The sequence below is a fragment of the Squalius cephalus genome (assembly GCF_949319135.1).
Source record: "Squalius cephalus genome assembly, chromosome: 10".
Classification (NCBI taxonomy): domain Eukaryota; kingdom Metazoa; phylum Chordata; class Actinopteri; order Cypriniformes; family Leuciscidae; genus Squalius; species Squalius cephalus.
In genome coordinates this window covers 292,501-315,000 of record NC_137131.1, presented here as the reverse complement: position 1 = coordinate 315,000, position 22,500 = coordinate 292,501, and the positions used below count along the sequence as shown (strand labels likewise).

At 45.4% G+C, this 22,500-nt stretch overlaps 1 protein-coding gene across 9 annotated transcripts in view; it reads left to right on the top strand.

The window, feature by feature from the left end:
* The window catches only part of LOC307165461 (ubiquitin carboxyl-terminal hydrolase 9X-like), a 56,718-nt gene that overhangs the window by 7,558 nt on the left and 26,660 nt on the right, over nt 1-22,500 (top strand). For 5 of the 9 annotated variants that reach the window (XM_079883073.1, XM_079883074.1, XM_079883071.1 and 2 more), the window contains exons 8-33: nt 185-300; nt 404-655; nt 932-1,070; nt 2,439-2,591; nt 4,305-4,409; nt 7,819-8,025; nt 8,288-8,424; nt 9,132-9,268; nt 9,430-9,517; nt 9,807-10,149; nt 10,681-10,776; nt 10,856-11,067; nt 12,624-12,864; nt 13,868-14,017; nt 14,691-14,811; nt 14,883-15,013; nt 16,234-16,512; nt 17,071-17,196; nt 17,282-17,419; nt 17,973-18,139; nt 18,842-18,950; nt 19,034-19,180; nt 19,257-19,403; nt 19,646-19,853; nt 20,212-20,432; nt 21,345-21,535. In XM_079883073.1, coding sequence (XP_079739199.1) covers nt 185-300; nt 404-655; nt 932-1,070; nt 2,439-2,591; nt 4,305-4,409; nt 7,819-8,025; nt 8,288-8,424; nt 9,132-9,268; nt 9,430-9,517; nt 9,807-10,149; nt 10,681-10,776; nt 10,856-11,067; nt 12,624-12,864; nt 13,868-14,017; nt 14,691-14,811; nt 14,883-15,013; nt 16,234-16,512; nt 17,071-17,196; nt 17,282-17,419; nt 17,973-18,139; nt 18,842-18,950; nt 19,034-19,180; nt 19,257-19,403; nt 19,646-19,853; nt 20,212-20,432; nt 21,345-21,535 — 4,361 coding nt within the window. The remainder of the gene's footprint in view (nt 1-184; nt 301-403; nt 656-931; nt 1,071-2,438; nt 2,592-4,304; nt 4,410-7,818; nt 8,026-8,287; nt 8,425-9,131; nt 9,269-9,429; nt 9,518-9,806; nt 10,150-10,680; nt 10,777-10,855; nt 11,068-12,623; nt 12,865-13,867; nt 14,018-14,690; nt 14,812-14,882; nt 15,014-16,233; nt 16,513-17,070; nt 17,197-17,281; nt 17,420-17,972; nt 18,140-18,841; nt 18,951-19,033; nt 19,181-19,256; nt 19,404-19,645; nt 19,854-20,211; nt 20,433-21,344; nt 21,536-22,500) is intronic. The other 4 variants (XM_079883075.1, XM_079883077.1, XM_079883078.1 and 1 more) reach the window with 2 other exon arrangements.

Here is a 22,500-nt window from a genome sequence, read left to right as displayed (position 1 = left end):
TGTTCTCTTGAACACATGGGATGGAAACTCTGCTTTATTCGCAAATGTTTTATGCCATATTCCCAAGTTAAATTCGCATCTTTGGATGGAAAGGCAGCTAGTGTCTATTGAAGGAAGACGAGTAATTGTCCAGATGCAGTGTGTGTGTGTGGGGTCGTGACCTGGTCGTGTGTGTCTGGCTCAGGGCTGGCTGGTGGACCTCGTCAATAAATTTGGCACATTGAACGGGTTCCAGATTCTTCACGATCGCTTCATGAGCGTCCAGGCTCTCAACGTGCAGATAATCGCAGCGCTCATCAAGTAAGTTCGTCTAACCCTAACCCTATCCATCTCTGACATCACAGACCTGCCGACTCTCTCGTTCCTGCTTCTGAGCCTCACTGTTCCTCGGTTTGTCTTCCAGACCTTTCGGCCAATGTTACGAGTTCTTGACTTTGCACACGGTGAAGAAGTTCTTCTCACCCATAATCGAGATGGTTCCTCAGTTTCTGGAGAACCTCACAGACGAGGAGCTGAAGAAGGAGGCCAAGAACGAGGCCAAGAACGACGCGCTGTCCATGATCATCAAGTCCTTGAAGAACTTGGCGTCTAGAGTTCCTGGTCAAGAGGAGACCGTCAAGAACTTGGAAATCTTCCGGTTAAAGATGATCCTCAGGTAAGCCGTCCCTTCACACTAGATAGAGAGATATTAATAATGATATTGCACATGGTAATTGGCGGCATATAAATACAGTTACTCCACATTATAAATAAATTCTATTATGTGGTTTATATTTATACTACTCATTATTAAATTATTTATATTAATATAAATATAATCTTTATATTATTACTATACATAGCGGTTGATGTTGTGTGCACTGTGTGTTCTGTGAACGTTCACGCGCTGCCAGTGAGGTTTATGGAGTGTGTTCTCTCGTCTGCTTTACAGGCTGTTGCAGATCTCCTCGTTTAATGGGAAGATGAACGCGCTGAACGAAGTGAACAAGGTGATCTCGAGCGTGTCGTACTACACACACCGGCACGGGAACCCTGAGGAAGAGGAGTGGCTGACAGCCGAGCGCATGGCCGTAAGATTCCCTGTCAATCAGTCAGTCATCGGGTGCGTCTCAATCTGATCCCAGTGTCCTCGGTCCCTGTGCGGTGTTCATGATCGCCTGCGGGACTGAAGCCTGTCTGCCGTTAGCCTTTAGCTCTCAGTGTCCCGGGAGCGGGAGGGTTAGCTATTAGAGCACATCTCGTCTCTTCTCTTCTCGTCTCGTCTCGTCTCGTCTCGTCTCGTCTCTTCTCTTCTCTTCTCGTCTCTTCTTGTCTCGTCTCGTCTCGTCTCGTCTCGTCTCGTCTCGTCTCGTCTCTTCTCTTCTCTTCTCTTCTCTTCTCTTCTCTTCTCTTCTCGTCTCGTCTCGTCTCTTCTCGTCTCGTCTCGTCTCGTCTCGTCTCGTCTCGTCTCTTCTCTTCTCTTCTCTTCTCTTCTCGTCTCGTCTCGTCTCGTCTCGTCTCGTCTCGTCTCTTCTCGTCTCGTCTCGTCTCGTCTCGTCTCGTCTATATCTATCTTAAAATATATATATTATTACATATACTGCGTTAGACTACACTAGGAAGGGTTATAGCACTTACATATTGTCCTACTGTTAGTTTCACTGCTTCTGTTGTTCTCGTTTGTAAGTCGCTTTGGATAAAAGCGTCTGCTAAGTGATTAAATGTAAATGTAATCGTAAAATAGGAATCGTTTGAAAGCGTAAACACTCAAAATTCATCATGTGAAAACCGCTTTGAAGTTGGACATGGAAACGGTACTTTAAATCAGCTCATTTTCTGTGATGTCAACTTCAGAATTGGAACACAGATCGGTTTGACGTATGGCTTTGATTATTCTAGCCATTTAAGAGTCCAAATTATTTCATAAAATATGTATTTTGTATGAAATAAAAATGTTTAGTTCACTACATTTGCTTTACAGTAAACCTAAACTTCCATAACATTTGTCTTCTGTAAAAAGAGACCAGTCTTAGTCTGTGTTCACAGCATTGATGAACTAAACCAGTTCAGATCTGTGATCTAAACCAGCGGTGATGCTTAACATTGATGAATACTCGGTTACATATAACTTAATATATGGCGTATAACTTAATATAATTAAAATATGGTTTGTTTGTTTGTTTTAAAGCATCTTTCACGTGTTGTGAAGTGTATTGCATGATTTATGTTTCACGCTTCAGTATTTTTGTTAAGGGAACTTAGTGAGCATCGATGCGCCCTGGTTTTCACAGTGCATTATGGGACTTTTTAGGTAGTGAACGTTCCAGTGCACTGGAAGGATTTTGCGATTGAGACGCACCCACTGTTCCTGGTGTCTAGTAGAGTGTGTGTGTGTGTGTGTGTGTTACACTTCGTGTGATGCTACAGGAAGTGCTCATGATGTGTGTTGTGTGTGTCAGGAGTGGATTCAGCAGAACCACATCCTGTCCATCGTGCTGAGAGACAGTCTTCACCAGCCGCAGTACGTGGAGAAGCTGGAGAAGATCCTGCGCTTCGTCATTAAGGAGAAAGCTCTGACCCTGCAGGACCTGGACAGCATCTGGGCGGCTCAGGTACGAGCCTAACATACATCCATCAGTAGTGTGACAGAAAACCTGACTATAACTCACAGTTAAAGTCCTCCTGTAGTCAACCAGTTTATCCTTTAAAACTCGTCTTTGATCACCAAAATTACATATTTAAACTTTTTCCCTTGAAAAAAAATTCTTCATGCCTTATCTTGACTGTAACTCGACACCCTTGCCTCATTTAGTATGCGCGGTTCTATGAATATGCAAATGAGCCCCGCCTCCACTCACTCCCTCAGCTCAGAGATCCACTGGTTGACGATCACACGTTGATCTGATTGGTTACAAGGTAGTTTGTGAGGTCAGAAACACCAGCGATTTCAAAGCGTGTTTTTGAGACTGTCTTTGGTTCACTGCAGTTTTAAGGAGGAAATACTCAGCAATGCTGTCGACTTATGAACTTACACATGGTTTGTCTTAAAGCAGATTAAAAACTCCACATAGACACATAAACAACAGTAAAAGCTGGATTTAACAGGTTAAACTGTTGCTGATGCTGCTGGGAAAACTTTCCCTGGTGGCCTTTGTCCCTGACGCAACTCTTCCCTGCTGCCAGACCAGAGGGAACTGGATAATATTCTGAATGTTCTGATCCAATCTGACCTCTGACCTGTAATGCTGCCTGAATCATAATCACACACTGTTGGCTCGAGTTTCTCACGAGGGTTATCCTCCATTCTGTCACTGATGGAGTTTTGGTACCTCTGTCGCCTTTGGCCTTTGTCTTGCTTAGTTGAGGACATTTAATATTCAACAATATTATTGCTCTCCTGCACTGACACCATTATATGAGAACTGAGCTGGACGATGACATCACGGTTTTCTCCAGAACCGTGATGTTTATTTTTTTACAACAAAAATTAACCCACACTGAACTTACTTTAGTGGAGCGGCTAAGTGATGTAATCGTTCAGTTTATGATACAAGCGTGAAAATTGGCATGAGCAGTCTCCATGGGTCACTTGAGCCACTTGAAATTTCAAGATTTTTCATTTTTCTAGATGGCCGACACCTTAGTGGAGCAGTTAAATGATATAGTGGTTTATTTGGTGATATAAGCATGAAAATTGGCATGAGCAGTCTCTGATGGTCACTAGACAATAAGCCACCCACAGCTACTTGAAATTTCAAGATGGCGGCCATTTTTCAAGATGGACACCACCTTAGTGGAGCAATTAGGCTCATGGCAATTTTCATGCTTGTATCACCAACTAAATGATTTCTTAAGCCTAATTGCTCCACTAAGGTGGTGTCCATCTTGAAAAATGGCCGCCATTTTGAAATTTCAAGTGGCTCGGACAATTTTCTTGTCAAGTGACCCATGGAGACTGCTCATGCCAATTTTCACGCTTGTATCATAAACTGAACGATTCTGCCAAACATAAGCACTTAGCCGCTCCACTACTTAAGCTGGACTGTGACGCTATTTTCTTCTGGAGTGTGTGTGGACGAGTGTGTGTGTGTGTGTCTGTGAGAGAGAGAGAGAGAGAGAGAGAGTGTGTGTGTGTGTGTGTGTGTGTGTGTGTGTGTGTGTGTGTGTGTGTGTGTGTGTGTGTGAGAGAGAGAGAGAGAGTGTGTGTGTGTGTGTGTGTGTGTGATGGGTGGGTTTAGGGGTCGGGTGTGTGTGTGTGTGTGTGTGTGTGTGTGTGTGTGGAGGAGTGTGTGTGGTGATTGATCTCCTCTGTCCTGTTTCCTCAGGCTGGTAAACATGAAGCGATCGTCAAGAACATGCACGATCTGTTGGCCAAGCTGGCGTGGGACTTTTCCCCGGAGCAACTCGACCACCTGTTCGACTGCTTCAAGGTAACGGCGCTCGCAGCGCAGTGTGTAGAGATCCAGAGCCAGTGTGTAGCGATCCAGAGCCAGTGTGTAGCGATCCAGAGCCAGTGTGTAGAGATCCAGAGCCAGTGTGTAGCGATCCAGAGCCAGTGTGTAGCGATCCAGAGCCAGTGTGTAGCGATCCAGAGCCAGTGTGTAGAGATCCAGAGCCAGTGTGTAGCGATCCAGAGCCAGTGTGTAGAGATCCAGAGCCAGTGTGTAGCGATCCAGAGCCAGTGTGTAGCGATCCAGAGCCAGTGTGTAGCGATCCAGAGCCAGTGTGTAGCGATCCAGAGCCAGTGTGTAGCGATCCAGAGCCAGTGTGTAGCGATCCAGAGCCAGTGTGTAGAGATCCAGAACCAGTGTGTAGAGATCCAGAGCCAGTGTGTAGAGATCCAGAGCCAGTGCCAGTGTGTAGAGATCCAGAGCCAGTGTGTAGCGATCCAGAGCCAGTGTGTAGCGATCCAGAGCCAGTGTGTAGCGATCCAGAGCCAGTGTGTAGCGATCCAGAGCCAGTGTGTAGCGATCCAGAGCCAGTGTGTAGCGATCCAGAGCCAGTGTGTAGAGATCCAGAGCCAGTGTGTAGAGATCCAGAGCCAGTGTGTAGCGATCCAGAGCCAGTGTGTAGAGATCCAGAGCCAGTGTGTAGAGATCCAGAGCCAGTGTGTAGCGATCCAGAGCCAGTGTGTAGCGATCCAGAGCCAGTGTGTAGCGATCCAGAGCCAGTGTGTAGCGATCCAGAGCCAGTGTGTAGCGATCCAGAGCCAGTGTGTAGCGATCCAGAGCCAGTGTGTAGAGATCCAGAACCAGTGTGTAGAGATCCAGAGCCAGTGTGTAGAGATCCAGAGCCAGTGCCAGTGTGTAGAGATCCAGAGCCAGTGTGTAGAGATCCAGAGCCAGTGTGTAGCGATCCAGAGCCAGTGTGTAGCGATCCAGAGCCAGTGTGTAGCGATCCAGAGCCAGTGTGTAGCGATCCAGAGCCAGTGTGTAGCGATCCAGAGCCAGTGTGTAGAGATCCAGAACCAGTGTGTAGAGATCCAGAGCCAGTGTGTAGAGATCCAGAGCCAGTGCCAGTGTGTAGAGATCCAGAGCCAGTGTGTAGCGATCCAGAGCCAGTGCCAGTGTGTAGCGATCCAGAGCCAGTGTGTAGCGATCCAGAGCCAGTGTGTAGCGATCCAGAGCCAGTGTGTAGCGATCCAGAGCCAGTGTGTAGCGATCCAGAGCCAGTGTGTAGAGATCCAGAGCCAGTGTGTAGAGATCCAGAGCCAGTGTGTAGCGATCCAGAGCCAGTGTGTAGCGATCCAGAGCCAGTGTGTAGCGATCCAGAGCCAGTGTGTAGCGATCCAGAGCCAGTGTGTAGAGATCCAGAGCCAGTGTGTAGAGATCCAGAGCCAGTGTGTAGCGATCCAGAGCCAGTGTGTAGCGATCCAGAGCCAGTGTGTAGAGATCCAGAGCCAGTGTGTAGAGATCCAGAGCCAGTGTGTAGAGATCCAGAGCCAGTGTGTAGCGATCCAGAGCCAGTGTGTAGAGATCCAGAGCCAGTGTGTAGAGATCCAGAGCCAGTGTGTAGAGATCCAGAGCCAGTGTGTAGAGTACGGTAGAGGTAGAGCACAGTAGAGCACAGTCGAAATAGCGTACAGTAGAGGTAGAGTATGGTAGAAGTAGTGTACAGTACAGTACAGTAGAGTACAGTAGAGATACAGTAGAGTAGAGTGCAGTAGCGGTAGAGTACAGCAGAGTGCAGTAGTGTACAGTACAGTAGAGTACAGTAGTGTAGAGTAGAGGAGAGTACAGTAGTGTAGAGTAGAGGAGAGTACAGTAGTGTAGAGTAGAGGAGAGTACAGTAGTGTAGAGTAGAGGAGAGTACAGTAGTGTAGAGTAGAGGAGTACAGTAGAGGAGAGTACAGTAGAGTACAGTAGTGTAGAGTAGAGGGGAGTACAGTAGAGGAGAGCACAGTAGAGGTACAGTACAGTAGAGTACAGTAGAGTACAGTAGTGTAGAGTACAGTAGAGTACAGTAGAGGAGAGTACAGTAGTGTAGAGTAGAGGAGAGTACAGTTGTGTACAGTAGTGTACAGTAGAGTAACAGTAGAGGAGAGTACAGTAGAGTAGAGTACAGTAGAGCACAGTAGAGGAGAGGTAGAGTACAGTAGAGGTACAGTAGTGTACAGTACAGTAGAGGAGAGTACAGTAGAGTACAGTAGAGGAGAGTACAGTAGAGGTACAGTAGTGTACAGTACAGTAGTGTAGAGTAGTGTAGAGTACAGTAGAGTACAGTAGTGTAGAGTAGAGGAGAGTACAGTAGAGTACAGTAGAGGAGAGCACAGTAGAGGTACAGTACAGTAGAGTACAGTAGTGTAGAGTACAGTAGAGTACAGTAGAGGAGAGTACAGTAGTGTAGAGTAGAGGAGAGTACAGTAGTGTACAGTAGTGTACAGTAGTGTACAGTAGTGTACAGTAGAGTAACAGTAGAGTAACAGTAGAGTAACAGTAGAGTAACAGTAGAGGAGAGTAGAGTAGAGTACAGTAGAGCACAGTAGAGGAGAGGTAGAGTACAGTAGAGGTAGAGTACAGTAGAGGTAGAGTACAGTAGAGGTAGAGCACAGTAGAGGTAGAGTACAGTAGTGTAGTGTACAGTAGTGTACAGTAGTGTACAGTAGAGTAACAGTAGAGTAACAGTAGAGGTAGAGTACAGTAGAGGAGAGTAGAGTACAGTAGAGCACAGTAGAGGAGAGGTAGAGTACAGTAGAGGTACAGTAGAGGTAGAGTACAGTAGAGGTAGAGTACAGTAGAGGTAGAGTACAGTAGAGGTAGAGTACAGTACAGTAGAGTAGTGTAGAGTAGTGTAGAGTAGAGTAGTGTAGAGTAGTGTAGAGTAGAGTACAGTAGTGTAGAGTAGAGGAGAGTACAGTAGAGGAGAGTACAGTAGTGTACAGTAGAGGAGAGGTACAGTACAGTAGAGGTAGAGTACAGTAGAGGTAGAGTACAGTAGAGGAGAGGTACAGTACAGTAGAGGTAGAGTACAGTAGAGGTAGAGTACAGTAGAGGAGAGGAGAGTACAGTAGAGGAGAGTACAGTAGAGTACAGCAGAGGTAGAGGAGAGTAGAGGAGAGTACAGTAGAGGTACAGTAGTGTACAGTACAGTAGAGGAGAGGGGAGTACAGTAGAGGGGAGTACAGTAGTGTACAGTAGAGGTGGGTACAGTAGAGTAGCGGCAGAGTACAGTAGAGGTACAGTAAAGGTACAGTAGAGTAGAGGTAGAGTACAGTTGTGTACATTACATATTTTGTTGTAAATTTTAAAAGTTATGCGTTACTTCACTGGTCAGTTGTAATGAGTTCCCCCCGACACTGGGTAACCGGCTGCCTCTCGTCTCTGTGCTCGTGGTCCGCAGGCGAGCTGGACGAACGCGAGTAAGAAGCAGCGTGAGAAGCTCCTGGAGTTGATCCGCCGGCTGGCGGAGGATGATAAGGATGGAGTGATGGCTCATAAAGTGCTCAACCTGCTGTGGAACCTGGCTCACAGTGACGACGTGCCGGTGGACATCATGGACCAGGCCCTGAGTGCACACATCAAGATCCTGGACTACAGCTGCTCTCAGGTCAGAGTTCAGCGCAACATCAATCCCAGCATGCACCGCTCTCTCTCACCGTTAGGTTTCTTTCTGCTGAGTAAAATCTCAGAGTAAAACTGGGAGCTGTGAAGAATATGAGACACCGGTGTTTTGCCAGATGAGAAGTTTATGTATCATATTCTTAATCTTTTAATTCCTTTTTAATAACTCTTTTAATTTTCCTGGCACTTTGAATTGCCGTAGTGTATGAAATGTGCTGTATAAATGAACTTGCCTTGCTGTGGTACAGGACCGTGACACGCAGAAGATGCAGTGGATCGACCGCTTCATCGAGGAGCTTCGCACGAACGATAAGTGGGTGATTCCAGCGCTGAAGCAGATCAGGGAAATCTGCAGCTTGTTTGGAGAAGCTCCTCAGAACCTCAGGTGAGTTATTGAGCAGGTGTCCGAATCACACACACTCCGTGTGTCCCATCTGTGTGTGTGCGCAGGGTTCGTACACGGTGCTTGAAGAGCTTGAATTTTACTTTTTGAAATTTAAGTTCTGGAAAACAGCCATATTTATGAAAAGGTACTTGAAAAGTGCTTGAATTATTGAAAGACAATATTTGTGAAATTAGTGTTTAATTTTTATCTCTTAATTTTAAATCTTTTCACACAAAATGAACGCTGCGACTCGTCTGTTATTGATATAGAGGCATTTCGCCTGGCTAAGAGTGTAATATTGCTTATAAATATCCAAGTATATGATATACAGCTTTTATTCTTCAAGTCAATCATAATTTCATGAAAAAAAATCAGTTTGAATAAGGAAAGCGATATCTTTGTCATAGTATCCTTTCAGTGGTTAAAGTTACACAGTCATTGCTTGTGCTGCACTTTATTTTTACCATTTTGTTTTATTGTTTTGTTTTTGTTTATCTATTTACATTTTTTTGAATTTGAAAAATAATAAAGATATTGTTTGATAAGTGAGATCTCTGATTGTAGTCCTTGAAAACCAAAAAAGTAGTGCTTGAAAAGTCCTTAAGCCCTGGAATTTCATTTTACAGTATGTATGAACCCTGTTTGTGTGCGTGTGCGTGTGTGTGTGTGTGTGTGTGTGTGTGTGTGATTGTCGTTTGTCTCTGGAGCAGTCAGACGCAGAGGAGTCCACATGTCTTCTACCGTCACGATCTGATCAACCAGCTTCAGCACAATCACGCGCTCGTCACGCTGGTGGCCGAGAACCTGTCGGCGTACATGGAGAACATGAGGCAGTTCTCCAAAGGTCAGTGTCATCTATCCGCATCACGGCTCAGATTCTGAATTTGACATGCTACGTTTATCTCTGTAAAGCTGCTTTGAAACGATCTGTGTTGTTAAAAGCTCTTTATAAATAAAGCTGACTTGACTTGATGTAAACATTCCTATTGTAATGTTTTGTCTTAGAGTATCCAGGATTCGATCCTCAGACGGTTCGAGTGGGCAGCCGGTACAGCCACGTACAAGAAGTGCAAGAGAGACTCAATTTCCTGCGGTCAGTGATGCTCGTCTCATACTAGAGTTGTCAAAAGTACCCAATCACAGACGTATCTGATGAGCGCGTGAGCACAACGGCCAATCAGAGGCGTTTATGATCCCGCTCAACAGCGCTCAAAGCGGCACATTTTTTAAATTTCAGTTCCGACGTGGTACCGAAGTTGGTACTTTTGACAACACGATCTCATACACACACACACACACTCACAGGAAGATGTTGGACTGCAGAATCGCCCTGAGGAGTGTGTTTGCTATCCTCACAGCTAACGGTTGTCATGTGTGTCCAGGTTTCTGCTGAAGGACGGGCAGCTGTGGCTCTGTGCTCCTCAGGCCAAGCAGATCTGGAAGTGTCTGGCGGAGAACGCCGTGTTCCTGTGCGACCGCGAGGCCTGCTTTAAGTGGTACTCCAAACTCATGGGTGACGAGCCGGATCTGGACCCCGACATCAACAAGGACTTCTTCGAGAACAACGTTCTGCAACTGGACCCCACGCTGCTGACGGAGAACGGCATGAAGTGCTTCGAGCGCTTCTTCAAAGCCGTGAACTGCAGAGAGGGGAAGCTGGTGGCCAAACGCAGGGCCTACATGATGGACGACCTCGAGCTGATCGGGCTCGACTACCTGTGGAGGGTAACGACCTGAACCAGTCACTGCACTAGCATTAAACCCATCAGTGTGACGTCACTGCACTAGCATTAAACCAGTCGAGACTCATGCGTCTGTCACTCTGTCACCTTTACATTACATAGGGCTGGGAATATATTAAGCAACGATATGATAGTATCGTGATTTTAAAGGGATAGTTCACCCAAAAATGAAAATTAGCCCATGATTTACTCACCCTGAAGTCATCCTAGGTGTTTATGACATTCTTCTTTCAGACGAACACAATCAGAGTAATACTAAAAAATGTCCTGGCTCTTCCAAGCTTTATAATGGCAGTGAATGGCCGTATGTCTTTGGAAGTCGATAAAGTTGTAACAGAAACCCTTACTGCGCTCCGGCTGCTCATCCACACAACGTTAGCATCTCCGCGTAAACTTCAAAACAGTGTTAAAACTTCAAAATCTGTGAAAACGCTGACATACACCTTTGCCGTTCATTGATTTCATCAGTGATACTGAATGAAACTGGAGATTCTCTGCTGTTTTCTTTCCACAGGTTGTGATTCAAGGCAGTGATGACATCGCCACTCGGGCCATAGACCTGCTGAAAGAGATATACACCAACCTCGGACCAAAACTACAAGTGAATCAGGTGACCCTTCCTTCCTCGCCGGCCGTCACCCATCGGCTCACCTGAGCTCTACGTGACCCGCTGCTGTGTGTGTTCACAGGTGGAGATCCATGAGGACTTCATCCAGTCGTGCTTCGACCGGCTCAAGGCCTCGTACGACACGCTGTGTGTTCTGGACGGAGACAAGGACAGCATCAACTGTGCCAGACAGGAGGCCATACGCATGGTGCGGGTCCTCACGGTGCTCAAAGAGTACATCAACGAGTGTGACAGCGACTACCATGAGGAGAGGACCATCCTGCCCATGTCCAGGTGCTGACAAACACACACACACACACACACACACACACACACACACACACACACACACACACACACACGTGTATATGAGCCCTTCCTGTAGTTCAAGGTCATGGGGTCGATTCCCATGGCACCACAATCCCATAACTTCCCCTCCCTCTATCAGCGAATCGCTTCACTTCTCTGATGATGAGGGCGGGGCAACCTGTCACTCCACCAATAGCAAACCACAACTATCCAATCAATTCCCCACAGACAAAATGAAGCCCCGCCCACATCTGTTCTTGTTCCAGAAGCGTTTTACTCTGATATATACGGCACTATATGGAAGAAAAGACGAGTGCAACTTTCATCCTTCCCTCGCACTTTGTAACACATTTTTCCCCCGCGGGTCAAAGTGACCCGAAGCCCTAAAATAATATTTATTTTTTTATTTTTGTCCAGAAACCTTATTTTATTTCATTTTGATAATATAAATTTTTTTTATGCATTTTTTTTGGGCGATTTTTTTTTAATGTATTTTATTTACCTTTAAATTAATAGATTTGATCAATAAAAAATAAATAAATGGTCATTTAAGCACATTCCTCACATTCTTTCAAAATAACTCAATTTTATGCATAACCCTTTTAATTCAGCTCAAAATATCTTACATTGGGTATCTTTGGCGACTTCTTGTGTAAAAAAAAAAATATATATATATAAATATAAAACATGATATTTCATGACTCTAGATGGGCTTATAGCTCTATATGGAGTAAATGAGCTGTTCCTCTGGGTCCTAAAGCCAGTTCTTCAGTGTGCATTCAGAGACACATGTAGACATTCTAAAATCATTTTTTGGTAAAGTTTTAGTATTTTTAGTTTGAATTTTGTGTATTTTTAGGTTTGTCTGTGTGTACTGAAGCATTCCTAGCACTCCATTCATTCCTTAGGGGGTCAAATTGACCTGTGAGGGAAAGATTTATTACTTTTTTAGATTTCAACCACAAAACTGCTTGAATCCATTACATTTTTTTTGTGTGTGTATTCGTGGTTCAAGTGCGACAAAAGTCCCTCTGATGAACACTCAATAAAAATTTTAAAAGAGTTTCAGTTCAAAATGACCCGAAGGAAGGTCGTGATGAAACAGAAGTAGCATCAGATCTTTTGCTCTGTAGTGTAAGTGATTATAGAAAAAGAAAAAATGTTGGGCGGGACTTGGTTGTGTGCATCAGTTGTTGATTGGATGTTGAGATGTAGGCGTGGCACTCAGAAGTGTATGCAGATGAGCGTGAGCTTGTAGGGGCGGAGCTTAATTGCACTAAACGATTGGAGAATCCTGAATACGTCACCAGAAGATCCAGTTACGACAGTCTGATTAAACATTACAAGGTCAAAACTTTTTTTAAAAAGGAAACATGCACGGATTCATTGTTTTCATGGATTTGCACGGAAACATGCACGTGCATTAATAAAATAAAATAAAGTGAATTATCAGTTCATGAAAGGCTCTGTCGAATGAACACGTGTAGCCAAACGAGGATGAAGAGGTTTGACATACTCTTTTATTTTGTCCTGTGTTCCAGGGCCTTCCGTGGGAAACACATCAGCCTGGTGGTGCGGTTTCCCAATCAGGGGCGTCAGGTGGACGACCTGGACATCTGGTCTCACACCAACGACACCATCGGCTCCGTGCGCCGCTGCGTTCTCTCCCGCATCAAAGCCAACAGCACACACACCAAAGTGGAGCTGTTCATTGGAGGAGAGATCGTGGACCCTGCTGACGACCGCCGGCTGATTGGACAGCTGAACCTCAAAGATAAAACTGTGAGCTTTACACACTCATTTAAAGAGTTAGTTCCCCCAAAAATGAAAATTAGCCCATGATTTACTCGCCCTCAAGTCATCCTCGGTGTATATGACATTATTCTTTCAGACGAATACAATCAGAGTCATATAAAAAAATGTCCTGGCTCTTCCAAGCTTTATAATGGCAGTGAATGGCCGTTTGTGTTTTGAAGTTCATAAAGTGCATTATTCCATCATAAAAGTGCATCTGTCCATCATAAAAGTGCATCTGTCCATCATAAAAGTGCATCTGTCCATCATAAAGTGCATCTGTCCATCATAAAAGTGCATCTGTCCATCATAAAAGTGCATCTATCCATTATAAAAGTGCATCTATCATTATAAAAGTGCATCTATCCATTATAAAAGTGCATCTATCCATGATAAAAGTGCATCTGTCCATCATAAAGTGCATCTGTCCATCATAAAAGTGCATCTGTCCATCATAAAAGTGCATCTATCCATTATAAAAGTGCATCTATCCATGATAAAAGTGCATCTATCCATGATAAAAGTACATCTGTCCATCATAAAAGTGCATCTGTCCATCATAAAGTGCATCTGTCCATCATAAAAGTGCATCTGTCCATCATAAAAGTGCATCTATCCATTATAAAAGTGCATCTGTCCATCATAACAGTGCATCTGTCCATCATAAAAGTGCATCTGTCCATCATAAAGTGCGTCTGTCCATCATAAAAGTGCATCTGTCCATCATAATGGACTTCAATTATGAACTTCAAAACACAAATGGCCATTCACTGCCATTATAAAGCTTGGAAGAGCCAGGACATTTTTTAATAAAACTCTGATTGTGTTCGCCTGAGAGTAGAATGTCATAAACACCTAGGATGACGTGAGGGCGAGTAAACCATGGGCTAATTTTCAGTTTTGGGGGAACTATCCCTTTAACATGTTTCTGCTTTGATGTTTGAGGGGACGCTTCTGCGTGTTCTGCTGTAACACTCGCCTCTTCCTGTAGCTCATCACGGCGAAGCTCACGCAGGTCAGCGCCAACATGCCCTCGAGCCCCGACAGCTCGTCCGACTCGTCCACCGGCTCGCCCGGGACCCACGCCAACCACTACAGCGACGGGCCGAACCCCGAGGTGGAGGGCTGCTTACCAGGAGTGGTGAGACCCGTGTTTGTGCATCATGTGACCACCTCAGGCCTGAACATCTGCGCCAGACACATCTGCTTTTGTCTGACATTAGAGATTAGTTCATCTTTATAATACTGGATATTTTATTATATGTGCACATTTCCTGTTTTAACATTTAGGTTACCTCACATAAAACCTATAAATCTTTGAAGTGCCCCTAAAATGTAATAAATCTATTTGAGAATGTAAAAGGTCTGTAAAGTGCAGATGAATTAAGTTTTTGTTTCCTAAAACAAAGTGATTCTGAGCTGAAACGAGTCGTCAGTAATTCAGTCTCTGCTGATCCTGCGTAGGTTTGTAACTCATTAGCATAATGCCAGCCTGTGGTGTTGATTGGCTGAGCAGCGTCTCTTAGCTCCGCCCTCAAACACTGTAGTGTATCTGAGACTGGAGAGTTCGGTTCGTGTTGTTCATGTGGAGAAGAAGCTGTTTTCTGAGATTGATACGGTGAAACCCACGCCATCCTCACTGTTCGCATCACTGAGATCAAGAGCTGAGATTCAGATATGATAATGAGCGTTTGCTTTCTGACCAATCACAGCAGAGCAGCTCTCAGAGAGGCGGGGTTTTCTGCATGTCTCATCCGAAGCGCAGAGTAATCGGTCCTCAGTGCTGTTGACACGCGTGTTTCTCCTCTCCTCAGATCATGTCTCTGCATCTGCGCTACATCTCCTTCCTGTGGCAGATCGCGGATCTGGGCTGCACCTTAAACATGCCGTTACTGCGCGACGGAGCTCGAGTGCTCATGAAGCTCATGCCTCCAGGTACCAGCCGAGCCCGAGCCGTGCCGTGTGACGCTGGAAGCGCTGCTGAAACCTGTGTCTTGTGTTCACAGATACCACTACAGTGGAGAACCTCCGGGCGACGTGTCTGGATCACGCTAAGCTGGGAGAGAACAGTCTGAGCCCCACTCTGGACTCGCGCTTCTTCGGCCCTTCCGCTTCACAAGTGCTCTACCTCACTGAGGTATCTTCATAGTTTGTCACGCTTAGGGATGCACCGATATGAACATTTTGGCCGATACGATAATTCTCTACATTTGAAAGCCGATAACCGATATATTGGCCGATAAATCTAAATTCAAATTTTGATATACTTTGATAGCCTGTATACATAAACAAAAGGCTCACCATTAAAACTTCAACATTAATCAAACATATACAATACAGTAGCCTAGTTTAAACCAGTGTAAGATTCCTTAACCTTTAAAATTAATTTTACACTCCTATGGCCAACGTTCTTTATTAAAAAATGGTAACACTTTATAAGGTTTCGTGCCATGGATAAATAAGATGGAAATTGATTGATAAGCAACTCCAGTACGGTGTGTGCAGCTGCATGTGTGTTGGCGGATTAGAGGTCATATAAATATAGCAGTTGCATGCTTTTTAGGTCATTTATGAATGTAAATGTAACATTGAATGAAACATTGCAAAAATAGGCTGTTACATGAGCCGAAGCTCTTTTCAATAAAATCCATGCAAAAGTTAATATCAGATCATTTTAGAAAACAGCAAAGGATGTACCGAATATTCTTCAGTTTTATGCAAAACAGAAATACGGCAAATAGAATATCAGATCTCTGTCATGTGGCCAAAAATAATTGAAAAAAAAAGAAGCTTTTTTGCATAGTTGTGTTTGACACATACGGGAGACTCCTGGGAGACAATAAACAGTCCCTTGATCGCTCTCTATCTCTCTCTCTATCTCTCTCTATCTCTCTCTCTCGCTCTCTCTCTCTCTCTCTCTCTCTCTCTCTCTCTCGCTCTCTTGCTCTCTCTCCCCTCTCTCTCTCTCTCTCTCTCTCTCTCTCTCTCTCTCGCTTTCTCGCTCTCTCTCTATCTCTCTCCTCTCTCTCTCTCTCTCTCTCTCTCTCTCTCTCTCTCTCGCTCTCTTGCTCTCTCTCCCCTCTCTCTCTCTCTCTCTCTCTCTCTCTCGCTTTCTCGCTCTCTCTCTATCTCTCTCCTCTCTCTCTCTCTCTCTCTCTCTCTCTCTCTCTCTCTCTCTCTCTCTCTCTCGCTCTCTTGCTCTCTCTCCCCTCTCTCTCTCTCTCTCTCTCTCTCTCTCTCTCTCTCTCTCTCTCTCTCTCTCTCTCTCTCTCTCTCGCTCTCTTGCTCTCTCTCCCCTCTCTCTCTCTCTCTCTCTCTCTCTCTCTCTCTCTCTCTCTCTCTCTCTCTCTCTCGTAGGTGGTGTATGCGCTGCTGATGCCCGCCAGTGGCACGCTGGGAGACGACGCCTGTGACTTCCAGTACAACTTCCTGAAGAGTGGTGGTCTTCCTCTCGTACTGGGAATGCTCACGAGGAACAACTTCCTTCCCAGTGCGGACATGGAGACGAGGCGCGGCTCTTACCTGAACGCCCTCAAGATCAGCAAACTCATGCTCACCGCCATCGGGTTCGGGCACGTGAAGGCAGTGGCAGAGGCGTGCCAGCCTGTGGTGGAGGGCACCAACCCCGCCTCTCCGGTGCGACTTACCCCGACACAACTTACCCCCACACAACCTCACCCGCTGACTTACCCGACACAACTTACCCCCTCACAACCTCACCAACTGACTTACCCCCACACAACTTACCCTGACACAACTTACCCCCACACAACCTCACCCACTGACTTACCCGACACAACTTACCCCCACACAACCTCACCTACTGACTTACTCGACACAACTTACCCCCACACAACTTACCCCCACACAACTTACCCCGACACAACTTACCCCCACACAACCTCACCCACTGACTTACCCGACACAACTTACCCCCACACAACCTCACCCACTGACTTACCCGACACATCTTACCCCCACACAACCTCACCCACTGACTTACCCCCACACAACCTCACCCACTGACTTACCCGACACATCTTACCCCCACACAACCTCACACAACCTTTTCTTCTGTGAAAAAATGTCATTGATGAAAATAATGACTAAAATGATTCGTCAAGGAAATTAACCGTGCCTCACCGGCTGACGTATTTCCTCTAATGCTGATGTGACTTCCTGTTTGTCTTCCAGATAAACCAGGCGACTCACGATCAGGCTCTGGTTCTGCAGAACGCGCTCCAGAACATTCCCAATCCCGGCTCCGAGTGCATGCTGCGCAACGTGGCCATCCGATTGGCCCAGCAGATCTCTGACGAGGTCCTGATCTTCACCGCTGTAAATGAGGATGAGATCTTGTAAACGCGTGTCACACTGACCTTTGTTGTTTTCCCACATCGTACAGAACTTCTTCCAGGCCTCGAAGTACATCCCGGATATCTGTGTGATCCGCGCCGTGCAGAAGATCGTCTGGGCTTCGGGATGTGGGATGGTGCATCTGGTCTTCAGCTCGAATGAAGAGATTAGCCAGATCTACGAAAAGGCACGATTCACGGCTCAATACCAGTGTCCTCAGTTAAAGGTGCACTGTGTGATGTTTAGCGGCATCTAGTGGTGAGGGTGTGAATCGCACCCAACAGAAGTTACGGTGGCCGACAGGAAGTGATGTCATCGTCGTCTGAGACAGCAGAGAGTAGCCAGTTAAACAATGAGATTTCTTTACAAAGATAAATGAAGAAATTAGGTTTACTTAATTATTCAGTAAAACGATGTTATTGTGAATATTATTGTGACTTGTTCATTGTGTCAGTGTTTTATCCGCTGACTTTAGCTCGCTTCTTTACACGAAGAAGAACATAGTGACGAAACGCATTTGTCCGCTCAGGGCCGCCGTAGAAACATGTGGATGTAAGCGGACCCGTGGTGTGTGTAGAGAGAAACGCCTCATTCTAAGCTAATAAACACACACGGTTCGTTAAGTAAGCTCTTTATACACCACTGTAAACACAGCTATGTTTATGATATTGCTTTTCTGTCAACAGATCCTCCTGAATATTACACACCGCACTTTTAAACGTACATGTGTTGTTCTTTAGACGAATGCGGGGAACGAGCCTGACGCCGAAGACGAGCAGGTTTGCTGTGAGGCGCTGGAGGTCATGACCTTGTGTTTCGCTCTGCTCCCGACGGCCCTCGACACGCTCAGCAAAGAGAAGGCGTGGCAGACCTTCATCATCGACCTGCTGCTCCACTGCCAGAGCAGGTGTGTGTTGGTTATTTCATATTTGTATTTTTAGGGGATTTTATGGTTCTAAATTATATTTACGCTGTATTTACAATCCATTTATTCACTTTGAGCATAGACCGGAAAAATTAAATGTCCAACTTAAACTGAATCTCGAACGCTTTAGAGCGACAGACTGAAGTTTGATCTCTTCTCAAAGACGACGCTCGGCAGATTATAGCGAAATGTTTTAAAAAGTGAACTTTAAAAAAGTTACAGAATTTTACGTTTATTGTTATGACAAATTTGCAAAAGTACTATTTTAAATTTTATATGAAATATATATTTTCAAAAACATGTTTTACTCTAAAACTGTGAGAAAATCAAAGCCATAAATCTAAACTAGTTGTGTTCCAAACATGAGGCTGATGTGAGGAGATGTTCGGCTGCAGTACCAAACGCTTCCACTAGAGGAAACGCCAATGCGCTCGTGTCTGACCGTGAGGAGCTCAAGTGTTTCAGGACCATTTAATCTGTTCGAAGTATTTATTTATTTATCTTTCAACACAGCAAGTGCCAAAACCTTTACCAAGTTTCGTACCATTCCGATGAAGACGAATGTAAAAATGTTCAGTCTAAGAGCACTAGAGGGTTAAGGCTGATTAGCGTGACCTTTAACATGAGGCCAGAAACTGCGTCGTGTGAGACTGAGTTGCTAAAGAAGCGTTGTGTTTTCCTCAGAGCGGTGCGTCAGATGGCACAGGAGCAGTTCTTCCTCATGGCCACCAGGTGTTGTATGGGCCACCGACCGCTGCTGTTCTTCATCACCCTCCTCTTCACTGTCCTGGGAGTGAGTACAGCCGTCACGCAGAAGGGTTGACCCATGATGCAACATGTTTAGATGCCGTTATTAATTGCTTGCTGCTGTTTCAGAGTACGGCTAAAGAAAGAGCGAAGCACGCTGGCGATTACTTCACGCTCTTACGCCACTTGCTCAACTACGCGTACAACAGCAACATAAACCTGCCGAACGCCGAGGTGCTGCTCAACAACGAGATCGAGTGGCTCAAGAGAATACGAGTGAGTTCACATTCACAGCTCCTCGAGCCGGAGCACGAGAGCGATGGTTAACTCTTGGGTCTTCATGTGCGTTCAGGACGAGGTGAAGAAGACGAGCGAGACGGGTGTGGAGGAGACCATTCTCGAGGGGCATCTGGGCATCACTAAAGAACTGCTGGCCTTTCAGACGCCCGAGAAGAAGTTCTACATCGGCTGTGAGAAAGATGGTGCTAATCTAATAAAGGTGAATGTCCTATTCATCTAATATTCTACAATATTATTGATCTCCTGCATTGACACCATTATATATGAACTGAACTGAGCTGGACGATGACATCACGGTTTTATATATATATATGAACTAAACTGCTTTGAAACAGTCAGTGTTGTAAAGCGCTGTGTAAATAAAGCTGACTCGACTATAACTATAAAAGGGGGATGACTTAATTTGTCCCTGGCTTCCTCTCTGGTGTGTGTTCCTCACAGGAGCTGATTGATGACTTCATCTTCCCGGCGTCTAACGTGTACCTGCAGTACGTGAAGAGCGGCGAGTTCCCGGCGGAGCAAGCTATCCCAGTGTGCACCAGTCCGGCCTCCATCAGCGCCGGCTTCGAGCTGCTCGTGGCGCTGGCTGTCGGCTGCGTGCGAAACCTCAAGCAGATCGTCGACACGCTCACGGACATGTACTATCTAGGCACGTGCACTTATTTACACTTCATTTAGCAGACGCCTCAAGCGACTTACACATGAGGACTAAAGCAAGCGAGTCATCATGAAGAGGCAAAAACAACACAAGAAGTGATCAAAATACAAATTCAGGCATTGCTTAGAGTAGCATAAGCCAGACAAGGGAGGGTTAAAAGAAAAGGAAATATATATTTTGTTTTTATGAGGTTATGTGCTCACGGAAGAGGTGAGTTTTCATCCGTCTGCTGAATGTTGTCAGGGATTCTGCATTCGAAAAGATGTAAAGCCTCTGTGAACTGAAGCATGTGTTCTGCTGCTGCCTCCGGAACGAGGCTCGTGTGTGTAACGCGTGTGTGTCGTCTCAGGTTGCGAGGCTCTGACGGAGTGGGAGTATCTTCCTCCGGTGGGGCCGAGGCCGAACAAAGGCTTCGTGGGTCTGAAGAACGCGGGAGCCACATGCTACATGAACTCGGTGATCCAGCAGCTCTACATGATCCCGCATATCCGGAACGGGCTCCTGGCCATCGAGGGCACCGGCAGCGACATCGACGACGACACGTCCGGGGACGAGAAGCAGGACAACGAGGTACAAACTGCACATGTGTCACTCGACCCCCCCGAAAACCCTTAGGCCTCGCTCAGACTGTCAGTCCAAATCCCATTGGAGTCCGATCAGAGATAGTGTGAACGGTTAAAAATCACATGATATCCGATCTGAACAAATCCGTTTCAAGCTACATTCATATGTGACCCTGGACCACACAACCAGTCACATGAAATTGAAATTAGACATAATCTAAAAGTTGAATAAATAAGCTTTCTATTGATGTGTGGTTTGTTCGGATAGGACAATATTTGGCTGAGATGCAACTATTGTAAATCTGGAATCTGAGGGTGCAAAAAAATCTAAACATTGAGAGAATCTCCTTTAAAGTTGTGCATTCATGTCCGTGATTGTGCTGCATTCACTCATAAAAATAAATGTTTTATATATTTACGGTAGGAAATTTACTAAATATCTTCATGGAACATGATCTTAATATCCTAATGATTTTTGGCATAAAAGAAAAATCGATCATTTTGACCCATAAAGTGAATTGTTGGCTGTTGCCACAGATAAACCCGTGCGACTCGTGACTGGGTTTGTGGTGTGAGCGCGTTAAGGGTTTCCTGTGAGAACGGTGTGTGTTAGCGGCCCTTAGGTTAATAACTAATGATCTTTGCCACGGAAGTGAATCAATCAAAACTAACTTTAGCCTGGTTTGAAATCCTATTTAAATGGGATGGCCATAGAAACCAGTGCAGATATTCCGGAAAGCGAAGGAACGTGAACGTGTGCATGAACACACAAGTCAGATTTGAACCGTTGCGATACACAGTGTGGACATCAGTAACTTTAGATCAGATTCCAGTCGGATTGAGAAGCGTCCGGATTAGGAGTGGCAGTGTGAGCGAGCTCCAGTGCAGAGATGAAGCCGGTCTGGATGTTGTGCTGCAGAGTAATGTGGACCCCAGGGATGATGTGTTCAGTTATCATCAGCAGTGTGATGACAAGCCCTCTCTCAATAAGGCGGAGGACCGTAAGGAGTACAACATCGGAGTGCTCCGGCATCTGCAGGTGATCTTCGGGCACCTGGCGGCGTCCCGGCTGCAGTACTACGTCCCCCGAGGCTTCTGGAAGCAGTTCAGGTACGCACGCCTCACGAGTCCGGAGCGCATCGCGTTCTACACCTTATTATAACGTTAGCTGCATTTACACAGACCCTGATGATCCAGTCACATGGAGAGTTTGGCGTAATGACATGTGCAGGGTTCCCACAAGTGCTTAAAGTGCTTGAATTTGACTTTCTGAAATGTAAGTCCTGGAAAACAGCCACATCTATGAAAAGGTGCTTGAATTATTGAAAGACAAGATATGTCAAATTATTACAATCTTTTCACACGAAATGAACGCTGTAGTCTGTTTGATATAGATATAGAGCCATTTTGGTTAATATTGCTCATATAAATGCCCAAGTAAAGGATACAGCTTCATTCTAAAGGTCCATCATATACTCATGAAACAAAACCAGTTTGAATAAGCGAAATCTTTGTCTCAGTCTCCTTTCAGTGGTTACAGTTACAGTCGTCGCATACTTTGCTTGAGCTGCACTTTATTTGTACCATTTTGTTTTATTAGTTTATTTTCCTTTATTTAAATTTTTTTGAATTTGAAAGATGATAAAGATGTTGATAAGTGAGATCTGATTGTAGTCCTGTGTCCGCACGAACCCCGCGTGTGACGAGCAGCAGCTGTTGAAGGAGAGACTTCATCCTCATCCCCAGACGCTGTGTTGGGCAGCTCCACTGCTTGCTGGAGATAATAACTGCAGATCAATATTAAATCTGCTTTTAAACGAAGGAAAGCAGCGCTGGTCGGGGATGGTCCGCATGCCGGCAAACACAGGACAGATGCTTGTTTGCGCAGTGAGCGCAGCTTGCGACATAAATGCGCACATCACCCCGATCACTTTATTTAGCGTTCATTCATGTAAACTCACGTAAAAAGAATAACTTTATTCTGATGGTGTGTGTGAACATCGGCCACAGCAGAACCAGATTTAGCGTGTTATATAAAGTTAAAGTTAGTACTTTCTCATTTCCCGGATTAATAT